The following is a 24,030-nucleotide window of genomic DNA, read 5'->3' as shown; positions in this document are numbered from 1 at the left end:
CTCTTTTTCCACGCTTTGTATATAGAACCTACCACCATCGCTTACATTCACACTCCTGATGAAGGCCAGCTTCTGGTCGAAACGTCGAGTCCAATAAAATGTTGCTTTAAATGAAACGTACCCTTCGCTCTATAATTTTTGAAGCGGCCAAGTACGTTAAATGTTCTCGCATCCGATATATATATATATATATATATATATATATATATATATATATATATATATATATATATATATATATATATATATATATATTAGTAAATAGTGCATATAGGGTCATTTATGAAGCCTGGTTTTGTGTTCATGATACTGTACATGCAGTCGTTCTGATGCAACTTAAGTTGTTTTTTACATCAGCATGGTTTACTCTAAAACAAGCTTTTCCATGTTGCAGAGAGCAAACTGTGAACACATCATACATTTGTGATAAACAGGACAGTGATTCAGTGTAAGTAGTTGATACATTTGTGAGGCATCCATCAGCAGGGATGTATTGGCTTAACCTAAACAGTGTCTTTACCACGGAGTGTGCATTCGAAATTGCGCAGGTTACATCCAATGGATTCTCCTCAAGAGGGAGGCACGGATGACAAAAAGTACATTGTGTTTCACACACATCTGATGGACTTGCTCAGCATTTGCAAGGTCTGTGGGACCAAGGGCTGTGATGTCAAGATTGTGGCATCTGGAAAGATGATTGCTGCTACCATAACCTGTCCCATAGCTCCTGCTCACACGAAGAGATGGTATAGCGAGCCAGTATTTGGCGACAAGCCGGTGGGAAATATACTATTTTGCTCTGCAATCCTTTTCACTGGCAGCAGTCCTACAAAGATCATGAGGCTCATGTCAGTGATGGGAGTGCAAAGACTGCAGAAAACTCAGTACTTTGAGTTTCAACGGTACTACCTTATTCCAGCAGTGCAGCAGGTTCGTATAAAAAGGTGTTTGTTCATACTGCAGTTTTAAACTCTTATAGCAAATTTGGGCGCAAAATAATTCAGCAGGATTCCAGCTACTACTCATTAAAGCAGAGCTCTAAAGCTGCTGAAAGGGACTCTCATCTGCTTGACATCTGGCTCTGTTTTACCTTTTCTCAGTTACTAAATAAAGCTGCCGCAATCTTTGACAAAATAAGAGCAAGGAAATGAAATCTATGGTGTCATTGTTACCTCATTTTGAAACAGCAGTGATAAACACAACGATTACATGGCGTATTATCGAAAGCCATCTCGCCAGAAACAGCTTCTCATTACCACCACTGTTCGTAGCGCACCAGTATAGGTGGCGAATAATTGTCTTCTTCCGGCCCAAAACAATGGTTTGCTAATTCAAGCAATTTCAAGAGAATTTATAGCATTTCAATTATCACGCATTTGAAAATAAAATGCACTTTTTGGTTTCCTGCAAGAGTATTCAAACATAGATCAGATGGGAGACTAGTTAGGACTTGTACCTCATAAAATAAGTGAACCGTCAATGACTACTAGGTCTTTCTCACTCTCCGTTGCATAAAATGACTTGGTACATTTGATTAAATGCTGAGCATAGACATCTTTTGATAAGGTTTTTCATAGATTTATGCTGTTATAATCATGCAAGGGAGAAATGTGTATTGCATGTAGGAGCACAAACAATGTCTTCTCAAGATGTGAATTTGGAAGTCTAGGTTCTTTCAATTCACACCAAGTGCTGGTATCAACCAAGTAGACAAGAGGCCTCATTAAGCAGCAATCACTCATCTGTTTTTTTAGAGCATTTTTTGAAGGCAATATGGATACTTTCATAAATATAGTTCGTTTATTCTGCTTTCTATTCCAGACATGGCAGTCACAGCAACGAAAACTCATGGAGCCATTAAGAGGCCAGCCTCTCTGTTTGGCAGGTGATGGCAGGTGTGATTCTCCTGGGCACTCAGCAGATTTTTGCGCCTACTCACTCATGGACTCCACTTTGAACAGAGTACTGCACATTGAGCTTGTGAAGGTTATAATCTTTTGTTATTTCATGGAATTGAGAGGATACTTCTTGTCAATGCACCAATCTTGAAGGTGCATACAGTGCAGCGTTTAAACTTATCAACATGCTTTGTCATATGAGGTGTTCATATGGTCTCAGTTGTGGGTAGTCATGCTACACATAAAACCACCTCGAATTGAACAAATACATATGTGCAGCAAGGCATGTGCTTACAGAGTATCAGCATGTTACTGCTAATAATGATTAACTCTTTTAACTCTTCCATGAAGCAAAAGGGTATATGTAATGCTACAACATTCACTCTGTGTTAGTTCCTTTGTTATGCTTTAAATACTCCAGGAAGAGAAAGGCTGGTTTTTCATAGCCGGGCATGTCCTTTTAAATCAATGGCACATTATATTTGCCATATGACATAAAAAATACTTATCTTTTTTTACCTGTGCCATAAAAAATTAACTTGCATATATTACTCGATTATGGACTGTTCATGTAGCTCACCCGTCGAGAAGTCACACATTACGCAGCTAATCGGAAACCAAAAATTTCACCCGTTGAGTCTGTCTTTCCAGTGCTTGCGTTCACCAAAGCTTGTTTAAGAGATTGTTTAATAGGTCATGAGTGTTGTGACAGTGGACCCCGCAGCTGCCACCAATGTTGTGCCGGTGGGGTTATCATGCAGTACCCCACCGTCAACAGGGTTGTGCCAAGGAGTTGGTAACGCAGCGCTCGTCACCCGTTTCGTGAACGAGGGCTGTCAGCTCGCTGGCGGTAGCGATGAAGCCAAGTAGGCGTTGGTGAGATGAGGAAAAGGCTTTATACACTATTTACAGGTATTTAAAGAAAGATTTCGGCTCTGGGGCCGAAAGCTAACATAGCCATACGCGACTGTTCTCGCGCAGCGACGGCCGGGGAGATTCCGCCGCGTCCGCACTGTCAGGGGGCGAACTGCTCCCGATGGACGCTCGTGACGAACTCACACTCGGAGTCTCGAACGGAAGCACTTGAGACTCCGTCGCCGAGAACCGTTGACGCTCAAAATGGTCCAATCCGACGGCAGCATTTTCGCAGGGCCAATGGGAGAGCTTGCTGCGCTCTCGCTTCAAATATGCCGTGGGGCGAGAAGGGGTTCACCGTCAGGGCCACGGCGCCGTGCTGTCTGGATTCTCAGCTCATGTTGAAACACGTCGCTTCTCTCCCTTTGGCACGGCTCGCCTCCAGTGCACTGGTGCTTTGCAGAGAAGTATCCGTATTTTGTGAAGGAGGCGTTAGCCGAAGAAGTCTGGCGTCCGGCTGAACTTCTGGGCGGCTTTGGCCAGGCACAACAGCACCCCCGCCATCAGACAATGCGCCGGGAAGACGAGCTGCTCGCATGTGGCTCGGATGCCGGGCGCGCTCGTTCGCCAGGCTCCTTCAAGCTCACGTCCAGTGTCCGGGCTCCAGGTAGCCTCACGTGCCTCGGGTTCCGCTAGCCAGGTCAGGATCTCTGCCGATAGCCTTGTTGCCGGGGCATGCCGATCAACTTCGCTCGGGTCGCTCTGATGCCCTTGCCACTCGCCACTGGTATCGGTAGACTGTTCTGAGGATTCGAAACCGACCGAAAACAGGCAACACCCAACACAAGCAAGTACCCTCGGTGACCCGTCAAACACCAGACAGAGGCAAAATTTTAAATTCAATTAGCTAAATTGTTGTCCTCTTTTTGCTCCCACTACAACAAGAGACAAGTGTATAGGATGCAGTACACAAGGTTCAAACAACAATTTTGCGTTATAAAGATACATTAAGTAGCAAGGAAAATTAATAATCAGTAATGGAAAAGAGTCTCCTTGAAATCACTTGGGCCGTAAACCGCAACTGAGGAAGCAAGGAGGTCATTCAATTTTGCCCCGATATGCGTACAGCATTACCGTTAGCGACGAAATGCTCGTCGAAGGTAATGTCTCTAATGCACGACTCAAAGCATCCGAGTTCGCACTGCGCTGCTCTTTTCCGCAAGCGGCAGAATGCGTAGCAGTATTTGGGCGGTTTGGCTCTGCTCCCTCCACCACAGCTTCGGCTGTCCATTTCTCTACGAGACCTTTCTTTTCACTTTGTGCGTGCAAGAACAGACGAGCAGAAGTTACTCGCTTTGTTGAACGATCTGTCTCGTTCCTTACGCTTTGCGCACCAATCGCGTATTTTCTCAGCACGGGTGCATTTGTGCCGCTGAGATCGCCGCTTCTTTTCCTTTCGCGATCGTTTGCGTTTTCTCACCTTTCGATGAGAGCATTCTTTCATGCACCTGCCTTTCCGCTCTTTTCGGCGGCAGCACTTGACTTTTTGCTTTCTTTCTTTTGGTGCCAGCTCTTTCAGGCTGCCGGTAACCGGAGCTAGTATGGCGCCGACATCGTCGAAGTGCGGCGCCGCGCCTGCATCGCAGCCAGCAGCGCATGACTCACTGCCAGTCGCGTCCGAACAAGGACAAGGCTCGCTCACGCCAGTCCCCGAGCTAGGCATATCCTCTGCAGGCTCGCCACTCAAGTTACACTGATCTGCCGGTGTGCCGCATCGCTCAGCGCTAACCGGCGCACGATCATGTTCGTCCGACAGCTGCGGCGCTTCGGATCGCGTGAGGTCCATGTTCGCACCAAGGTTGTTTTCGCCAACACAACTGAGCGCGTCAGGACAGGAAGATTCATGGCTCCTATCTAGTCGCTCGCCGTCGACTTCACAGGTGTGGTTCTCGACAGCGTCCGCATCATGGGCCTGCCTTAGCTGTTCAACACTTGTGAGCTGCGCAATTTCCATGAGCGCAACTTCGTTTTTCTGTGTGTCATGATCTACGTCGACTCTGACTTCGGAAATTGCCAATTTGTCGTCTCCTAGCCTGACTACAATACCGTCACAGTTTACAACTTCTGCTTCTGAGTTGTCAGGCGGTTGATTTACTGTCAGTTCCTCACTCTCGATTTGTGGAATGCTTACAGCTACGTGGGAATGCGTGCAGGACGGTGTCACTTCGGATTTCTCGCCGTTGGAGTCGGCTCCAACCGTCTCAGCTGCCAGTGGTTCGACCAAGGTAACCCTAGGAACTTCTGTTCGAGGCTCGATCGACTCGCTGCTGCTATCGCGTTTCTCGGCCGCTTCCCCAAGCTGTGTCTCATTCTCTGGTGCAAGTACAATTTGCTCCGAGACTTCCTGACTGTCTAGCCATTCGGTTACATCGGCTTTCAACTGATACGCCAAATCAAAGTACGCCGTGTTACAATGTTTCTCGCTCTCATATCTTTTCCGAAGACCCTGAGGCGTTATCCGATATCGTATCAGCAATGAGTCTTTTAGTGCATCGTAATTTTTCAAGCGGTCGCCAACCAATCGCTTGATTTCTCCCGACGCTTCAGCGGAGAGAAGAGCTACCAACTTCTGCGCCCAACTATCTCGCTCAAAGCGTTTACTTCTACAGACACTCTCGAAGTCTGCCAGATAATCTGCCATATCCTCGGCGATGAGGAACCGTGGCGTACCGTCTCGCGGTATTGAACCGTTACACTGAATGACATTGAAAGATTTAATCTTTTCCACGCTCATTCTATGGGCTGAAATCTCCAGCTGCATCAGTTTCCACGCGGGCGTCCTCTTTCTCGTGACGTTCCCTACGTTCACGATCCTCTTTCTCGCGACGTTCTCTACGTTCACGATCCTCTTTCTCGTGACGTTCACGTTCCTCTTTGTCTTTTCTCTCTTGAACATCATCCCAGACCTCTGCGGCTTCCTCAACCGTCACGTCTTCTGCCTGCATGATCTCAAGAATTTTCTTTTTTCTTTTTGTTGAGCCCAAATCGATTCCCAACTTCTCACAAATTTGGAGAAGTTCTTTGACCTTGCAACTCTCCATATTTTACCGGCCTCTTGTTTGTCTTTTTAGAATAGTGTACTATACGTTCGCTATCTCGCTCCTAGCAAGAGATGCGCAAGCCTTTCTCACACTGATTCCCCTCTTAGCATCCCTTGGTTTTCAAACCACTTCCTGTAGGCTTGAAACACGCAAGGTTAACACAATGCTGCGCTCAGCCTTTCTCTAAGCTACCCTGTGTGTTAGAGAAGTCTGGCGTTTGAGGAAAACTTCAGGTACTCACCGCGCCGAGGTGCCTGACGCCGGTCAATCCCGCAGCTGCCATCCAATGTTGTGACAGTGGACCCCGCAGCTGCCACCAATGTTGTGCCGGTGGGGTTATCACACAGTAGCCCACCGTCAACAGGGTTGTGCCAAGGAGTTGGTAACGCAGCGCTCGTCACCCGTTTCGTGAACGAGGGCTGTCAGCTCGCTGGCGGTAGCGATGAAGCCAAGTAGGCGTTGGTGAGATGAGGAAAAGGCTTTATACACTATTTACAGGTATTTAAAGAAGGATTTCGGCTCTGGGGCCGAAAGCTAACATAGCCATACGCGACTGTTCTCGCGCAGCGACGGCCGGGGAGATTCCGCCGCGTCCGCACTGTCAGGGGGCGAACTGCTCCCGATGGACGCTCGTGACGAACTCACACTCGGAGTCTCGAACGGAAGCACTTGAGACTCCGTCGCCGAGAACCGTTGACGCTCAAAATGGTCCAATCCGACGGCAGCACTTTCGCAGGGCCAATGGGAGAGCTTGCTGCGCTCTCGCTTCAAATATGCCGCGGGGCGAGAAGGGGTTCACCGTCAGGGCCACGGCGCCGTGCTGTCTGGATTCTCAGCTCATGTTGAAACACGTCGCTTCTCTCCCTTTGGCACGGCTCGCCTCCAGTGCACTGGTGCTTTGCAGAGAAGTATCCGTATTTTGTGAAGGAGGCGTTAGCCGAAGAAGTCTGGCGTCCGGCTGAATTTCTGGGCGGCTTTGGCCAGGCACAACATGAGCCAGCCTTGCATCGTATCTACATGCTGCGAGAGATGAGAACTGGAAATAAAAGTGCAGTATCTCCATCTCTCAGTATATATGTACTCAGCCTAAATTTATAATAGAATAAAATGCACATAAATAGAGACAGATAGGTAGAGACAGAGGGAACATTTGCGCTGTTTAATCCACAACGGGCCACCAACTAGCCCGCATCTCAACGCTTGCCAATTTTATGAAACGGGAGGGAGATTTCCCTTTTTTACAATTTTTAGAGCCAGCTTTTTGAAGAAAATGTTTGAAGTTTGAACTTTTTTTTTACTTGTGCTCACGTTTCTTTTTGTTCTTTATTTTTGACATAGATGAGCCCTCTGCACTATTTTTTTATATTTCGGCGAAAGCCTATGTGTGCTGGCTGCCGCCACAGAATTGAGCTGCCAGGAAAGGCTAGGTCCGTCACGCTCCTAGCAGCAGCAGCAGCAGCAGAGAGGGAAACTCAGATTGACCTTCCATTGTATTTGCAGCAATTATGCAGGCTGTATGGAAGCGCACAACGCCATTGCTCAAGTCCGACCATGGGCAGGTTTAGTAAACTGCACGAGTATGTTTATGCATTTGGCTGCTTTTTCATTTCATATTTTGCCTGTTTTTTTCCCAATCCACTGAAGTCACCTCAAGCAGCCGGATGGAGAAGGAGGGTCCAGAAAGGGCATTGAAACACCTGATTGATGCAGGAATTATGATGACAAGCTTGGTGACCGACCGCCATAGTGAAATCAAAGCATTCATGAAAAGCTGCCACCCCGAAGTCCGCCACCTGTTTGATGTTTGGCACATTGCTAAAGGTAAGTTAGCAGCGGAGGCTACTAGTTAAGCATGCACAAACTAGTTTATACCTCTCTTACTCCATATATAGTATAAAATGGCTTTCTTTTGATAGGGCTCAAGAAAAAGCTAACAGCTTTGGGCTGCTTGAAGCAGTACACCATTGTTTTGGGCTGGAAGAAGACAATTATTCGCCACCTAAACTGGTGCGCTACGAACAGTGGTGGTAATGAGAAGCTGTCTCTGGCGAGATGGCTTTCGATAATACGTCATATAATCAATGTGCACCACCACCCAGACCCACTCCACCCTTCTTATTATGATGAGGTCATCCCTGAACGAGACTGAATAATTGAGGGTATAATAATGTATCTCTTCATAATTGCTCGAGGAATTTTTCCCAAAGCTGATCAACCTGCAACACACTCAAAAGTGTGTGATGGGCTACAATGGTCGCAATATGCCAGTTGAAGGAACTTCACTTAGTTTCTTACCCTACAGTCTTGGTTGCTGTGCGGACATTTGTTTCCAATTTATTTTTTTTGGCAACCAAGTTTACTATTCACATTTGTTTATGCGAAAAGAAAGTGTTCTGTTGTGCACAGTTCATCTCGTAACATTTGTTTACATTCTTTTTCCAGGTTCAGAATCCATTTGAATAACGAAAGCCATTTTGCAATCACCACACTTTCTGAAGGACATTGTGCATGCATCGTACTCCAGTCAAACATATGGACTAGAAGCATTCCGTAGCCTAATCATTCAGTTCAGTTCAGTCGTGTCCGACTATTCGTGACCCTATGGACCATGTCACTTCACGCTTTCCGGTCTCTCACTATCTTCCTAACATCACATAACTTCATCTGCAGTGCCTCGAGGATGCGATCTAACCATCGCGTTCGCTGCCTAACCCTTCTCCGGCGACCCTCAACCTTTCCCAACATCAAATCTTTCTCCAGCGACTCCTCTCTTCTCATCAGATGACCAAAGTAGCTGAGCTTTAAATTTAGAATTTGACCCTCCAATGAGCAGTCAGGGCTTATGGTCGACAATATCGACAGATTTGACCTTCTGGCAGTCCAAGGAACTCTCAAGAGTCTTCGCCAGCACCACAATTCAAACGCGTCAATTCATCGGCGGTCAGCCTTTTTCACAGTCCAACTCTCGCATCCATACATCACAACTGGAAATACCATAGCACGAGTTATACGGATCTTGGTTGGCAATGATTCTGCTCTTTACTAGGCGGTCAAGGCTAACCATTGCTCTCTTTCCCAGAAGCAGGCGTCTCCTAATTTCATGGCTGCAGTTACCTTCCGAGGTAATCTTAGAACCCAAGAAGAGAAAATCTGTCACAGCCTCCACTTCTTGTCCATTGATGCTCCAGGACTTGATAGGGCAAGACGCCATGATCTTTGTCTTTTTAATGTTCAGTTTAAGTCCAAACTTCTCACTCTCTCCTTGTACGCGCATCAGAAGACTCTTGAGTTCCGCTTCACTTTCTGCCATTAAAGTGGTATCATCCGCATATCTAAGGTTGTTGGTACGTTTTCCAGCAATCTTCACTCCAGCTGAAGACTCGTCCAGACCGGCCTTCCTCATGATGCAATATGCATATAGGTTAAATAGGCAGGGCGACAGTATGCAGCCTTGCCTCACTCCTTTCTCAATCGGAAACCAATCAGTAAGACCATGCCCAGTTCTGACTGTGGCTTCTTGCCCTTCATACAGGTTCCTGAGGAGACAGATGAGGTGAATTGGAACTCCCATCTCTTGGAGAGCTTGCCACAATCTGCTGTGATCTACGCAGTCAAACGCTTTCGCATAATCAGTAAAGGAGAAGTAGATGGGTTTCTGGAAATCTCTTGTTTTTTCCATGATCCAGCGAAGGTTGGCAACTTGGTCTCTAGTTCCTCTGCCCTTGCGAAACCCAGCTTGCACGTCCGGAAGCTCGCGATCCACATACTGCTGCAGCCTACCTTGGAGAATCTTCAACATCACCTTGCTAGCATGCGAAATAAGCGCGATCGTGCGGTATTTGGAGCAATCTTTGGCACTGCCTTTCTTTGGAATGGGGATGTAAACTGACCTCCTCTAATCCTGTGGCCACTGCACGGTTGTCCAAATCTTCTGACATGATGTATGCAGAATGTAACAGCGTAATGGTTGAGGTTTTTAAGCAACTCAGCTGGAATGCCATCAATTCCGCTAGCTTTGTTCTTAGCAAGGCTGGCTAAGGCCCATTCAACTTCACTCTTAAGGATGCCACCTCCTCCTGCCTGCCACCTCTTCTTTAACTCTGCGGTTTCAGTGAGGTCCTTGCCTCGTTTGTCCTTTATCACGCCCAGCTTAGCACATAAGCTTCCTTTGATATTGTAAAGGAAGGCTAGGTCGAGACGGCGAGGTCGTGACGGCAAGGACAGCGAAGCCTTGTCTAGCGTTTTAATCCGATCACGAAACCAGGCGCGCGCCGGAGCTGGCGCCGCGGGACGATGATGATGCTATGTACAAATGAAAGATGAAGATCATGGCATGTACAAATGAAAGAAGGTCTACAGAAGGCTCACACAATCTGCCCGGGGGGTCGGAAGCGGCCAGCCTGGTCGCGCCTAATTAACCGATGTATCGCGGCGCACAAACGGTTTCAAGCGAGAAACATGAACCATTTCAGTTCCACGGTGGCGTCGATCGGCTGGGGGATCAGCAGGCGTGACTTTGTAGTTAACTGGAGAAGTTTGGCTGATAATCTCGTAGGGACCAAGGTAGCGGTGGTGGAATTTGTCACTAAGGCCAGGGGTGCGCAGTGGTGTATACAGCAGTACTTCGTCACCGGGACGATAAGAGACCACGCGATGCGTAGAATCGTAGCGATTCTTGCGGTCTTCCTGGCACGCTGCTGTGTTGAGGCGGGCAAGATGACGGCATCCGGCCACACGAGATAAGAACTGGGTAGGTACTGATGTGGAGTAGTCGGGCGTAGAAAAGAAGGAAGCGTCGAGAATTGTAGTGGGAGGACGGCCATAAACGAGGAAAAATGGAGAATAACCGGTAGTCCGCTGTACTGCTGTGTTATAGGCGAAAGTGACGAATGGTAGAATAGTGTCCCAATTTCGATGATCCGGTGTGACGTACATGAAGATCATATCCTTTAAGGTGCGGTGAAATCGCTCAGTCAGCCCGTTAGTCTGGGGATGGTAGCTTGAGGTTGTCTTATGAAGGGTGGATGACGCGTGAAGAAATTCGGCAACGACTGCCTATAAGAAGGCCGTCCCGCGGTCACTTAGGAGCACCCGAGGAGCGCCATGACGCAATACAATTGATCGCAAAAAGAAATTTGCTACTTCTTGAGCGGAACCGGTCGGTACAGGTGCTGTCTCAGCGTAGCGTGTAAGATGGTCGACAGCTGTTATAATCCAATGGTTACCCCCATCAGAGAGAGGTAGGGGACCTTATAAGTCGATTCCGACTACGTCGAATGGCGTGGCGGGACAGGGAACAGGTTGTAGGAGGCCAGTTTAGACGTCGGCCGTTTGCGGCGTTGGCACAAAGGGCAGGATGCGACGTATTTGGCAACGCAGGAAGATAGGCCAGGCCAAAAGAATCGTTTTTTCACTCGGTCGTAGGTTTTGTCAACACCAAGGTGACCTGCAGTAGCGTCATCGTGGAGAGCAGCCAGTATACGTGGACGAAGCACACGCGGCACGACTGGGATCCAGCGAGTTCCATCAGGGCAATACACGAAGCGGAGTAGGATGCCATCTTCGAGCTTAAAATTGCGAAGTTGTCGGTGAAGCCGAGCATTGGGTGGGTCCGAAGCGCCAATAAGGCGGTCGATGATGGGTCGGCAGTAGGCATCGGCTAATTGCTGTGAGCGGAGAGCGGAGAGCGTGTTTGTTTTCAGAGTCATCAAATGAAACTGTTGTGATATACGTCGGGGAAAGAGATGGTAGGCTGTGGTCATAGGTGGAAATGGATTGGGAAGAAAAACAGCAAGCCGATTCCGAAAGCGGACAGCGAGAAAGAGCGTCGGCGTCTTGGTGTTGGCGACCCGATTTATAAGTGACGTCGAAATTGTATTCTTGGAGGCGTAGAATCAAACGGCCAAGTCGGCGTGTCAAATGTTTGAGCGAATACAGCCAGCAAAGAGCATGGTGATCGGTCACAACTCTGAAATGCCGACCATATAGGTAAAGGCGAAATTTTTGGACAGCCTAGACGACGGCAAGGCACTCCTGCTCGGTAATGGTGTAGTTTTTCTCAGCTGGAGTCATAGTTCGACTGGCGAAGGCAATCACTTTCTCACGCGAAGTTGCATCGCGCTGCAGGAGTACAGCTCCACGACCGAGTCCACTAGCATCAGTGTGCAGGATGGTTGGAGCGCTGTCACTGAAGTGGCCAAGAACAGGGTCTGATGTGAGGGCGTGCTTCAGATTATTAAAAGCGGCTTCGCACTGTTCAGTCCACACGAAAGTGCTGCGTGCTTTAAGTAGTTCATGAAGTGGAGCAGCATTACCTGCAAAATGCCTTACAAAACACCGGAAATAAGTCTCCAGACCGAGAAAACTGCGCAATTCTGTAATCCGTTGTGGACGAGCAAAGTTCAAGACCGCGATGATTTTTTCAGGGTCTGGACGAATGCCGTCATGGCTGACTAGATTTCCCAATATTTTAATTTCCTTCTGTGCAAAGTGGCACTTCTTGGTGTTGAGCTGAAGGCCCGCTGAAGCGAGACACGTGAGGACCTCATTCAGGCGCGTGAGATGGTCATTAATAGTTGACGAAAAAAATGACAATGTCATCCAGGTAACATAAACAGGTTCTCCATTTTAGGCCACGAAGCACAGTATCGATCATTCTTTCAAATGTCGCTGGTGCGTTACAAAGTCCGAAAGGCATAACACTAAATTCGTAAAGGCCATCGGGAGTTGAGAAAGCGGTTTTTTCTTTATTGTCCTCGTGCATAGGTATTTGCCAATAACCTGAACGGAGGTCCAAAGTCGAGAAATATTCGGCGCCTTGGAGAGAGTCAAGGGCGTCATCAATTCTTGGCATTGGGTATACATCTTTGCGGGTAATTTTGTTGAGTGCCCGGTAATCAACACAAAAGCGTACCGAGCCGTCCTTTTTTAACTAAAGCTACTGCGGAGGACCATGGGCTTGTCGAGGGACGAATAATATTGCGATGGAGCATGTCATTTGCATTTTCTTCAATTACTTTTCGTTCAGAGAGGGAAACCCGATAAGGCCGTCGGAGAACGATAGAGTTACCTTCAGTAATGATGCGATGGTGCGCAACACTAGTCCGTCCCAGTGGTGGAGAAGTGGCATCAAAAATGGCTTGGTGGTGTCGAAGCAATGCCAACAGTTCGTGCCGTTGGTTCGGTGTGAGGTTAGGATTAATAGTCTTTGTGAGAACAGAAAGAGAGACGTCTGGCGAAACACTGCGCTGAGGCAGAGGGGCGGTGAGCACCATCAAGGACAAAAGTTGAACATCCACCATGCAGGAGAGAGAAGTTCCTTTTGGGAGCACGAGGGATTCACGTGAAGTGTTAGCGGCCGCTACTGTCGCTGAGCCGTTGCAGAACCTCACAAGACTAGACGGGAAGGCGATACCGCGTGCAAGATGACGATGAGATGGTGCGACGAGTACGTCCCCGTCAGTGATGTGGTCAGAAACAACGGTAAGCATTTTTTCGCACTGAGGAGGCAAAACAGTATCAGCGGCGGCAACTAGGGGATGATGTCGTTCAGAAACTTCAGATGAAAAATCGCAGTCTGTCATATGGATAACACGGTCGCCACAAGAAATTAACGCCGAAGCGGTTGACAAAAAATCCCACCCTAACATCATCAGATGCGCACATGGTGAGAGCACAGCAAACTGCACGTGATGGCGGATGCCGTCAATAACAATTCGTACGGTGCACTTTGCTAAAGGGCGCAAAGGGACGTCATCGGCACCACGGAGTTCAGGCCCATCATATGGTGTCGTCACTTTTCGCAAACGGTTGCACAAATCAGCATGAATGACAGAAATTGCAGCTCCTGTATCAATTAATGCTTCGACCGGTAATCCTTCAGCCAAAATAGAAATCACATTTTACGGGCGATCTGGAGGACTTTTGGTAAGTTCGCAGAGTGCAGTTTGACCTCCGGAAACTGCAACGCTTAGTTTTCCGGACGGCGGACAGGGATAGTTGTTGCGGGTCGGAGAGGGGAAACTGAGCGACGGTATGGGGATAGGGACCGACGTCGGGATGCATGGGTTCCACGAGGCTCAGACGAGGATTCTGGAGGTGGGGATGATCTTCGAGGTGGCCTTGGAGTAAACCGGCGTTGATAATATGACGTTGGAAGGATGTCACTTTCAAAGGTATCGTAACCAGGACGCTCGTTCTAGAGGCGGGGACGACAGACGAGGGATATATGTCCTCTAATGCCACAGTAATAGCAAATTGGTCGGGAGGGGCGCAATGGTGCGTAATAGGGTGGTGCAGGTTGAGCCGTCGTTATTGCATTGACGTGATTGTAGTTTGGTGCCGGTCGAGGCGGGGGAACTAAAGGAGGGGGGGATGCTGCGACTTGCGCGTAAGTCGGTACTGAGCGGGTGCCGGAGCTTCAGATGTTATAGGTTCGGTGATTGTTGCCAGCTCTTCTTTGATGATGCTGCGAAGACCTGCGTCATTAGATGTTGCGGAAGAGTGTTCGCACCCGTGTCGATAGACAGGCTTGAGCGCCTGGAACTCCTCGCGGATGATGGCTCGAATAAGTGCCCGCAGGTCGAGATCAGCATAGGTCGGGCCAGTAGCGTTGGCGGGCTGCAATCGGGAGGACTGCGGCTGGTCGATGCGTTGGCAGGTCGTAATAATGGAATCAATAGTTGAAGGATTCTGAGCAACTAGGATGATATACGCCGTAGAATTGATTCCTTTCAAGACGTGGTGTAGCCGTTCATGTTCCGCCATGGTGGGACAAATACGCCGACAGAGTGCAAGTATGGCCTCTATGTAAGACGCATATGACTCATCAGGACCTTGACGGCGTGAAGCGAGCTTGGTCTTCGCGATCTCAGTCCGAACTGCCGGGTCAGCGAAGTACTGTCGGAACTGCTGTTTGAAGGTGGTCCACTTAGTTGTGTGGGGCTCGCGGTTGATGAACCAAGTCCTGCGACCTCAATAAGGTAGAAAGAGATGTTGAGAAATTTCATAGCATCGTGCCACCAGTTGTAGGCACTGCAGCGTTCGTAGGTGTCAAGCCAGTCATCGACCTCTTCATCGCGACGACCAGCGAACAGCGGCGGGTCGCGCTGTCGTGTGGGCACAGTCGGAGGGGGTGGTGCAGCCGAGATAGAGGGTCCGACTTGTTCGTGGGTACTCGTGGGTTCGTGGACGTCGGTAGACGTAGCGATGGTGGCAGTTGCCAAACGGCGACCGGAACGTAGCTCCAGCGAGAGACAGGGCCCAAGGCAGCAAGGGGATCAAATTTCACCTCCACTGCTTGTAAAAGAAGGCTAGGTCGAGACGGCGAGGTCGTGACGGCAAGGACAGCGAAACCTTGTCCAGCGTTTTAATCCGATCACGAACCCAGGCACGCGACGGAGCCGGCGCCGCGGGACGATGTTGATGGTATGTACAAATGAAAGAAGAAGATCATGGCATGTACAAATGAAAGAAGGTCCACAGAAGGCTCACAATATCTTTGATTGTCTTATACAGAGCTCTTGTATTCCTTAATTGGCTGTTGTCCTCAACTGCTTGGCACTGTATGTTCAGGAAGGCATTCTTATCTCTCCTTGCTATTTTCTGAAAATCCGCATTGAGAACCTTGTATCTTTCTCTTTCCCCCATAACTTTTGCCATCCTCCTTTCCTCAGCTATTTTCAAAGCCTCTTCAGATAACCAGTTTGCTTTCTTGCATTTCTTTTGCTTTGGAACTACCTTAGTAGCAACTTCTTGTATTATATCACGAACATCAGTCCCATCTCTTCGGGCTCTTTGTCTTCTAGATCTAATTCTTGAAATCGATTCCTCACTTCCACAGCATATTCTAATGGAATTTGATCCAGATTATACCTGAAAGGCCTTCTAGTTTTCTGCCTTTTCCTCAATCATTCACTTTGCCCCAAAGAGCAGCAAATTTTTATATGAAGAGATGCTTGCAAGGTGAGTGTTCGTAAAATTTTTATTGCAACTGCACTGGATTCCCAGTCTGTCTGAATTTCACTTCGGCACCACTTTTTGTCTTTTTGCTGGTTCTGAAAGTGAAAAGGGTGAGTAAGTAGGAGAGGCGTATTTTTGGTGGATGCTTAGAGGTTTCAAGCACATACTGAATTGTTTTGCTGAAAGACATGGCTCATGTACTAAAACAGTTGCAGGCAGCAATACATGCAATAACATGACCACAATGGTTTCAAACTGAACTCAGAAATACAGAAAGTATTGCGCACTTAATTATGCCGTAATGACACTCTACGTGCTAATGACAGATGAGGGTGCAGGGAGTGCTAACGTAAGAGCTAATGCCTCCCCGTTGTATCTAATATAAAGATTGCAAAACTGTTCCTTGTAATTTCCACTGGTGTTTGTTGCAAGCAAAAGCAACTACACACTTACAGGGCGCCTCCAGTAGATTTTCAATATTCACTGACCAAAATTAAATTTGAAGCCTGTGTTCCTTGCAGTAGTCTCATCTCCTGTGCTAAAAGTTTGCACCTGAGAGTGACGCAGTTTTTCCGCAAGCGAATTTTAAAGAAAAGTGCCCCTTGACAGCAGCCACATCACATGATTGAGAAATTTGCACAGGCACCGGTACTGTGATTATTGTTGGATTAAGGTGGTTGGTAGGTGCAGTACACGAGATACGCAAGCAGTTCTGCACCATCCCAGCATGTTTAATGTGATTTAATGTGATGTGTGTGCCACAGTAGTGGGTCACTGAAATTTTTGTTGTACGTTGGAGTACATCAATTGTTCCTGTGTGTCGACAGCTGTAATCTGCCATCGGTTTTCAGTGATCACTAAGAACATTTGCGACAGGTGGATGAGAGCTGTACACCCTGCCAACAGGACCCCGAGCAAGCATCCTAGCTTGTGCTGAGAACATCCTATGCCACAGCGTTGTGAAAACACTGATACCTCAGAGAGACGTGATTATTTATTACGAATAATATCAACATGATGAGAATCTGTACCTCAGAGAGACCTTTGACTTGCAAAAGCTTCTTTTTGGAGGTGTACGAAGTTAGGCTCTGTGGCAACGTTGTTGAATTACAACCAACCATTGATGCTGTCAACTGAATGAGGCATGGCAATGAAGAAGGAGGCCATGGTAATTTAAAAAAGGTTCAATTTCAATTTAAATTCAATTAAAAGTGGCCGCCTGGCAAGAGTACACTACGAGTAATTATATAATAGCGATTCCGTTGGATGTGGTGTGCTCATCTGCGTAAGCTCTAAGCATAGGCTTATTCGGTGTGTCCTTGCATTTGGTTTTCATTAGATAGAGGTGACGTGCAATGAAGGTACATGTGAGTTTAGAACTATAATGTGCTTCTTTAATTTTTTTTTCTATACCTCTTACTTTAGTAACCTGTTAATAAAAGCAGACACTTTTGAATTGGATGCAATTTCATTTTTATGAATAAATAGTTGGAAATCTGTGCCCATGAGTTGTCTTTTGGCTCTTGCAGTCCTTTCCGTACCTCCGTTTCACACTTATGCTTATTTTCATGTAAGGTCAAATTTCATTTGCTAAGATATGGACTGTAAACCTGAGGCACATTCAACAAAAACAGAAATGAAGCCTAATACAGAGGCTCTACACAGCTGCTTATGTATCAGATATTGCAAGCATCACTCACCTATCCCCACGAGAAAGTCGTATAGTGTGCCCTTGGAAATTTTTTCCTAATTTTGCCCAGCACGCAACCAGGAAGGGGCTGCCGATTCCCTCTGCCCAAGTGGCCCCACACCCACCATACAAACAGCCTATAGGCTGTATACATCAGCCTCCTGAAACGAAAATCACATTCAGAGAAGGAAGGATGCTGTATGAATCCGCCATACCATTTTATTATCGGAGTTTGCCCTTACATCTATGCAAATACACTGAGTGCTATGAAGCTGGCTACAAACCGGTTATAATTACTTTCTGAAATGTGAAATAAATGCAAAGATTAAAATTTTACTAAAGAACCAGAAAATGAACTTTTGCATAGCGAAATTATGCTCATTTTTGGTTGCTGCTAGAATTTGACAGGTATGTAGAAGAAGGCCCAATCAATCGTAATTTTCATACTGTGACGAACCTCCAGCAACGAGCGCAGCCTCAAGCTAAATCACAGGTGTTGAAACTAAAACAGACAGCGAATAAACAGAATGCCTGTCAACATTTGTAATGCATCACCAAAACAAAATTGAGAAGCTCGGGAATGTCGCACTGCCGCGCCTCAAATGAGCGATATAAACACGGATCCACCCACCTGTTTTCGTCGGCGTGCTCAAAGTATGGCGGATTGTAGAACTGTATCTGCCGAGAATTCACCTCCAAAAGGTCGCCATCTAAACAGAGCTTCGAAAATAGAGGGTTGCTAGTGATGCATTGCCCCGTGAGGACGTTGTGCACTGTGGCAATGTTCCGGCAGCAGAGTGTTTCATCAAATTGTGTCGGCCGACACTCGCCGCACAAACAGCTGTCAGCGGGAATAGCACATAAACTTTTGGTCCGAAGATCGTATAAGAAATGCATGCACACGGAACCTACACGTGTACTTACTTCTGTGAGTTCAGGCCGGCTGCCGCGGCGGTGGGTCGTACATGAAGGGCGAGTCGTTTGGCAGGAATTCATGAAATGAATCGTCTAAAGACGCACTGTTCTCTGACAAACTGTACTCCGAACTGTCAGACATGTCGACAGCGTGGCCTCCCGGTAATTCCAAAATATGCGGAGCCGCGCCGCATGGTGTCACAGCCAATATCGCATCAAGGTGCCTCAGCGGTTTCTGTTTCGGTTTCCGTCTCGCAGAAATCGGAGCCTAAAGTCCCTAGATCAGTTTTTAAACAAGCAAAAAAGAAAAAAACCTAGGTATTTTATCGGAACTCAGAGCCGTGCTGCCGATATGTGTGGAAGCGTGGAGAACAGACGACTAATTCGACGATTTTCGGCCGGACGTACGGCTCGCTGTTCATGTACCTACCTAAGCCCATCACATGTAGAGCCGCCATTATTTGTAATAATAGGCACGAGCATCGACTAAACTGCTGGTGCAACACGGTGCGAGTTCGCGCTCGCGCACAAAGGTAGAGCGTCGTCTGCTACGTTGCTTCGATCACGCGGACACATATCTAGTAAACAAAAAAGGCGTCGCTCAGTAGAGCACACGTGCTTCCCTTGGTACCTCATTTACCGTGTTCCCACCTCAAAGAGAGCTCCTCAAATAAGAAGGTTCGCATTTCAGGCGGTGCTTTCCTAGTGCTGCTGTTTTTTTTTTAATCTTAACCGTGTTTTGTCAGCGCAGCCTCTCGTAATAGAAAAAAAAAAGAAGGAATCACGTTTGCCATTCGCTCGAATGCGCTGTGCTGCGCGTGTCCTCGTGATCGGAGCAGTGTAGCAGACGACGCACTCTTTCCTTGCGGGTGCGTGAACTCTCGCCGTGTTGCACGCTTATCTCCATCATAAGGCGCTGTCAAGTATTTTGCTCGACGCTCGCGCGTTGAAATAACTAATACCAAACCTGTACTGCAACCACCGCCGCGAGAGCCAGCCACATGACGGGTCGCGTAGGTTGTAAGGTCATTCCACATGCATGCATTTCCGATACGATCGCAGGAACAAAAAATGTGTTGTTACCGCTGACAGCTGTCCGTGCGGCGAGTGCCTGCCGATTCATGATAGAATCTACTGCCGGAACATTGCTGCGGTGCACAGCGTCCTCACGAGGCCATACATCCCAAATAATTTACGCTCAATTTTCGAAGGTCTGTCTTGACGGCGAGCTTTTGGGGAGAAATTCTCGCCAGCTACAGTTTGACAATCCTACATACCTTCATTCAAAGCACACTGACGAGAAGAGGTGGGTGGATCTGTGTTTATTATTATGGCTCTCGCCATTAGTTTACGAGCTTGGCTTTTTTTTTTACGGCTGCATTACAAAAGTCCAGAGCCATAAAGCAATATGCTTATTTTTGCACCTGTTTTAGTTGTAACCCGTCTGATTTAGCCTGTGAGCTGCACGCGTTGTTGGAAGTTAATAATTTACTGCAGTGCAAAAATAAGGCAGAGCAGGCTTCATTTCCTTACCGCAGTTTTCATACCAGCGAGCTAAGTTATATAGCCTAAACCTAGAGGCATGTTTGCATGGTGGTTGTGGGCCGCTTGAGCAGGAGAAACCGGCAGCCGCTTCCTGGTTGTATATAGGGAAAAATCAGGAAAACATTGCCAAGTGAACACTTCAAGACATTCTCATTTGAATATAACAGTGATAGCCGCACATCATTTATGCATAGGCAGCTGTGTGGAGCCTCTATAAGGTTTTCATTTATGTTTTTAAAGTTTCTGTGACACAGCTGCAATGTGCCTCAGGTTTGCAGTCCATGTTAGCAAAAAGAACTTAACCTTGTGTGGAAAAAAGAATAAGGCTGTGATTGAGGTAGCCAAAAGGATAGCAAGAACAAAAATCCACAAGTCCATGGGCACAGACTTCCAATGATTTATTCACAGAAGTGAAACTGCAGTCAACGCACATAATATTTTCCAAAGCTGCCAATGCACTGCTTGGAATCATGGCAATGGAGAAAAAAACAGTGTCGGCTTTTGTTCACAACAGGTTTTTAAACCAAGAGGTACAGAAAAAAAATGAAATAAGCATATTATAGTTTAAAATCACATGTACCTTCCTTGTACATCACCTCTACCTAATGAAAACCAATTGCAAGGACACACTGAATAAGCCTAGGCTCAGGGCTCATGCAGATGAGCACACAACATCCATCGGAATCGCTATTATATAATTGCTCGTAGTGTACTCTTCCCAGGTGGCCACTTCTAATTGAATTAAAATTGAAGTTGAACCTTTTTTAACTTTCCATGACCTTCTTCTTTACTGCCATGCCTCATTCAGTTGACGGCATCAATGGGAGGTTGTAATTCAACAATGTTGCCACAGAACTTGCCTTCGTACTCCTCCAGAAAGAAGCCTTCGCGAGTCTAAAGGTCTCACTGAGGTACAGATGCTCATCCTGTTAATGTTATTCCTAACAAATAATCACGTCTCTCTGAGATACGCAGTGTGTTCACAACACTGAGGCGTAAAATTTTCTGAGCACAAACTAGAATGCTTGCTCAGAGTCTTGTTGGCAGGATGGAGAGCTCTCATCCACCTGTCGCAGAGGTTCTTAGTGATCACTAGGAAACCTATGGTAGATTACAGCCGTCGTCACGCTGGAACAATTGGTGTACTCCACCGCACAATAAAAGTTTCAGTGGCCCACCACTATCGCACACACATCACATCAAGCATGCTGGGATGGTGCAAAACTGCTTGCATATCTCGTGCGCTGTACCTACCAACTACCTTGACCCAACAATAATTACAATATCGGGTGCCCGTGCAAATAGCTCGACAATGGGATGTGGCTGCCGTCAAGTAGCACTTTTCTTTAAAATTCACTTGCGGAAAAACTACCACTTTCAGGTGGGAACTTTTACACGGGAGATCAGAGTACGCAAGAAATACAGGCTTCAAATTCAATTTTAATTGGGAAAAAAAGCACTGGGGTTGTCATTCCAAGATTTTTTTTCATGTTATATGTATAATGACCACATTCAGAGGCTTCACGAACAGGCTGCATTTCTTTCCTTTATGCAATTTTACATGCTTCCACATTTCTGTTTCTTCCAGGATACAGATTGCTGCTATACACTACAACCATAATAGCCACAGAGGTACCATGACTGATGGTGAAGGGGCTCCAATGTACAGCCAAGAATTTTCTAGGGCAGAAAAGCAGTGGAAAGCAGCACCTATAAAGGAATCGACAAGCTACATTAAGAAAGCTATGACAAGAGCCCTAAATTATTAAAGTACAATTACTGCATGAAATTACGTGTGTAGCTGTTAGCATTGTCAAACATTTCAGTGCTCTTTACTCTAGTACAGGCACTAACATTGCAATGGTTGAATAGTCGTACCAAGGGCACATATGTGTTTAAACTTTTCCAGGTTGTGCCTGAGTTCATGTACGTAGGACTAGCTTTTTGTTGGCACTTCTAGTTCGCAAGTTTTGTCTTAAAGGTACTGCGTGCCACCTTAAACGGATTTAAAAGCTCGCTGCAATGCGCATATGGCTGGTATTTCCTGTTTACAATGATAGAAGTAGAACATGCTGTATTTCACTTCAGCTTTTAACATAACTTGAATGGCGTTTTTTGTTACAGCTTATGTGTTGGGCTTGATGGATTCCGTGCTTGAGTGTGTTCGCAAGTGGCCATCCTACTCTGCAGCCCAGGCTGTGTACAAGAGCACACATCATGAGACCATCTTAGCAAAACATGGCCCAAAACCACCTAAAGAAGAAAGCATGCAGAACCGCCAGTCACGCTTTGCTGTGTCAGCAGACTGAAATGAAGGAAGGACTTAGCAGCCAGGAGCTGCAGCTGCCACCCCTTCACATACTGCACCGCTAGCCTATTGCACTGACTTCATGAGCTATAGTTTCTTTACTGCTGCATTTTATGGTTGATAGGTGCACATTATCATCCAGTCTTGATTTCTCGTTTACCTATGTATGTAGTAGGCTGTGAGAGACGCCGTAATGGAGGGGAAATTTTGACCAGGTTTGTTAATGTGCACCGACATCACACAGCATACAAGAGCCTAGCTTTTCGCCTCCACCGAAAAGCAGCTGCCGAGGCACAGTTTCGACTCCGCATTCTTGGGTTCAGCAGTCGAGCGCCCTAACCAATGAGGTGGAGCATATGCTTGCAATGTAATAAGTTGTTTTATTTATTTGCCTTGGTGTGCAACTGCTTACTGCACCCTTACAAAGAACATATTGTGTTTACAGTTAGCTACGGCTTAAGATACAAATAGAAAAGGCCGCTTCAGCCATTGACAACGACTGGTTTTTATAATGGTTGATATTCCAGAAGATCTGCTGCTGCACAGAGGATACTTTGAAGGGCAAATAAGCTTTTTCTTTTTCTGTTGGTTATGCAGCTAATGTAGGGGGCCAACAATGGGGATGCAAGCACATTTTAAAGTTAATAGGCAACAGCAGAGATACACGTATAAGGCAGAGCTGCATTTCAGCTTGAAAAGCAGCGTCTATTGAACCAACTTAAGATGGCAGAAAGCATGCAGAACACGCTATGTTTAGTGTCAAGGAAAAAGTGGAAGCAGGGTATGAGTGATAGCACGAAAGTACGCAGTGCTGTTGAGAAAAAGACAGGATGTGTGGTGGTGGGGGGGGGGGGGGGCAAACTTTACATAGTGCAAAATGTTAAGGGATAATTTGCAAGATAGAATATGCAGGGGCAGCATTGCAGGTGGCGCAGTTTGTGCAGGAGCAAGGCATGTAATGTGTATAAAAAGACCAAAGTGCTCTCCTGGCTTTAGGAGCTAAAGTAAAACAAGGAAGCAAGTAAAAAATAATTCAGTATCTCTCATAACCTGAGTCCCTTTGGGATGTTAAACCGTACAAACTGAACCTAAAGAATAATTCAGTCTATGAAACAATGCTGGTGGTTCCTTTGCAGCACCAGGTTTCATTACACATGGTGAAGGGTGGTTGAAAAGAAAGCAAGCAGCTGGTGAGAACTACTTTGAAGCTAAAATTGGCAAATTTGAAGTCTGGAGCAATAGTAACAATGAGTGCAGTGTAAAGAGCATTGTCTCCTCTTATTGTAGCTTCATGAAAGCAAAGTACTTAATTCACCTGATCATAAACCAACTACGCAGACTATGCGCTTAGAGCCATGTGCAGAGCCGCATTGTGTACAAGTAGTCTCCCACAGAATTGCATGGAAAGGAATGTTTGGCTTTTTAAAGTATGTGATGTGCAGGTGAGAACAAGTCATATAATGCAAGTTTTTGCAATGCAGTATGGGCCATAGATGTGCATTGGAATAATTAAAAATTGCAAAGATGTACAGCAGGAAGGAAAAACTGAAGAGGACTATATACTAAGTGAAGCACCATTCAGAGATTTTTACCATTAATAGATTTTAACCACTTAAAAAAATATGTATGTAACTTTTCATGTATCCTACCAATTGGAGCAAAATCCTAATACAAAAGGACTCTAACGGTGGGTTCAATTGCCGATTTCAGCAGAATGCAAAAATAAGGAAATAGTCAATTATAATCTTCAAAGTAGGT

The 24,030-nt window shown here is 46.5% G+C and overlaps 1 protein-coding gene and 1 pseudogene across 1 annotated transcript; one reads left to right on the top strand and one right to left on the bottom strand.

Annotated features, from left to right (window-relative positions):
• The first annotated feature begins 594 nt into the window (after positions 1-594).
• On the top strand, positions 595-22,590 carry LOC146193296 (uncharacterized; annotated as a pseudogene).
• LOC146193297 (P2X purinoceptor 7-like) lies at positions 17,515-18,444 on the bottom strand. Its single transcript, XM_084599730.1, has 2 exons — positions 18,136-18,444; positions 17,515-17,665 (listed from the first exon to the last, which is right to left on the bottom strand). Exons 1-2 carry the CDS (start codon positions 18,399-18,401, stop codon positions 17,515-17,517), a joined length of 417 nt encoding a protein of 138 aa, XP_084455856.1. The 5' UTR covers positions 18,402-18,444.
• Positions 22,591-24,030: the final 1,440 nt, after the last annotated feature.

This window comes from Amblyomma maculatum, chromosome 4 (genome assembly GCF_055883805.1).
Source record: "Amblyomma maculatum isolate TAMU_Amacu chromosome 4, ASM5588380v1, whole genome shotgun sequence".
Lineage (NCBI taxonomy): Eukaryota > Metazoa > Arthropoda > Arachnida > Ixodida > Ixodidae > Amblyomma > Amblyomma maculatum.
The sequence above is the reverse complement of the archived record's forward strand: the minus strand, read 5'-3'. Positions and strand labels throughout refer to the sequence as shown.